Source organism: Propithecus coquereli, unplaced genomic scaffold, assembly GCF_000956105.1.
Source record: "Propithecus coquereli isolate 6110/MARCELLA unplaced genomic scaffold, Pcoq_1.0 Scaffold125, whole genome shotgun sequence".
Taxonomy (NCBI): domain Eukaryota; kingdom Metazoa; phylum Chordata; class Mammalia; order Primates; family Indriidae; genus Propithecus; species Propithecus coquereli.
Genome location: NW_012136636.1, coordinates 5,525,149 through 5,526,819, shown reverse-complemented (window position 1 = coordinate 5,526,819; position 1,671 = coordinate 5,525,149). Strand labels below are relative to the sequence as shown.

The 1,671-nt window shown below is 30.5% G+C and overlaps 1 protein-coding gene across 1 annotated transcript in view; it reads right to left on the bottom strand.

Moving 5' to 3' along the window:
• MYO16 (myosin XVI) overlaps positions 1–1,671 on the bottom strand; it is a 542,291-nt gene that overhangs the window by 379,934 nt on the left and 160,686 nt on the right. Inside the window, exon 7 of the mRNA XM_012637927.1 lies at positions 1,318–1,393. Coding sequence (XP_012493381.1) covers positions 1,318–1,393 — 76 coding nt within the window. The remainder of the gene's footprint in view (positions 1–1,317; positions 1,394–1,671) is intronic.

Below are 1,671 nucleotides of genomic sequence, written 5' to 3'. Positions count from 1 at the left end.
TCTTTTTTTAAATTGGAAATATAAATAAATATATTTCCTTACAAATTACATGTAAACAGTGACTTCTGAACATATTTGTGTGGGAACATAGATATGCATCCATCACATTTATACCTAACAACAACTGAAACTGAAATTTGACAGATCATGAAGAAAAATTTGCATTAATATCAAGTAAGAACCTAATGGAGGCAGCCAGTCCTTTTCAATCATCACGACTAGACTGCAAGGCCACCTATGTTTATAAATTAGAGTTACGTAGCTTTCTGGGCTGGTTAAAGTAATTTAGCTGCCACGTGAAGATATTTCTTCCAGGATTTTATCATTATTTGGCTCAGATCAAATATATGCATATATATATATCAAGCTATTTTACAGCTATTTGTTAAATCTTCAGTTTACTTTAGAAGAGAATAAATTAGAAATATTAATCAATCTTAAACAATGATACTTAATTCCAATAAAATAAGAAATAGAGAAAATCTCTTATTCCAGCTTAAACTGGAAGTTTATCAGACAATCATATTTACAGAAGGACCTCAGGCGAGAAAGATCAAGTGTAAAGTGTTTTTAGGTTAGTAGAGGTATAGCTACAAGAAAAATAAATAGACTTATTAAGTTATTCAGATCATTTATTACCTTCAAAATTTTTTCTATTATTATGTTACTTATGCTACATTTTTCTTTTTTACTTAAAATTCTTTTATTTTTAATATTGTAAAAATAACTATGATTAGTGATTTTGTGTCAAATTTTAAATGCTACAAAATTAATATGGCATCCATTTTTAAAATAAGTATATGGACATATAAAAGAGCAGTGATTAAAAGAATTTTAGGAATATTCAAAAAGCTATTTATTAAAAATAATTAAGTCAAGATTTTCAAAGTTTTTAATTAGCATGTGAATGTTAGTATCTATATATTTCTTGTAGTCTAAATATCTGTGTAGAAAAAAATACCCTAATGTATAAGTATGTATTTGGTAGGATGAGAAACTAGTTAAATTACAGCAAAAATATATTTTAAATTAGGTTATATTGAATGAATCGCTACCCTGAAAGTTTAAAACATTAAAAGCAAAACACACAAAGTACAACAGTATGGTATAGATTAAACTGCTCTCTAGTAGCCTCTTATGATGGAGCCGTGCATGTGAGTTTATGAACTGTGCCTGAACTGGGTGGTTATTACATAGTTTCGCAGGAGAGTCCAACTCTCATTCCATACCTGTGCTAATGATGGATGGACAACTTCAAAATTACAGGAAGAAAATAAACAGTAACTGCTCAGTGGTCCCAGGATGCTCATGACCTACCTGATGGCTTCTCTTCATTACAGTTCACAAGGTTTGGGTTTGCCTGATGCATCAAAAGAAGTTTCACCAGGTTTGTCTGAAATAGTAAATACAGTTTGAAATAGGAAACACTAGGCCAGATACTGACGATTCAGTAGTAAATAACACACATTTGCTGCCCTGGAGGGCACTTCACAGTCTGGCGGAATGAGAAAGTATTAGCATTCGCATTAAATAATTTTACTATGCCCATTCCCTGATCCTTTTTTGAGAATGTCAAATATTTAAACTATTTCCACTATTTATGCACTCAGAACAAAAATTATCAAATGTGGGTTTAATCACTGAAGATGTGAAAAGGACACTTCATAACTT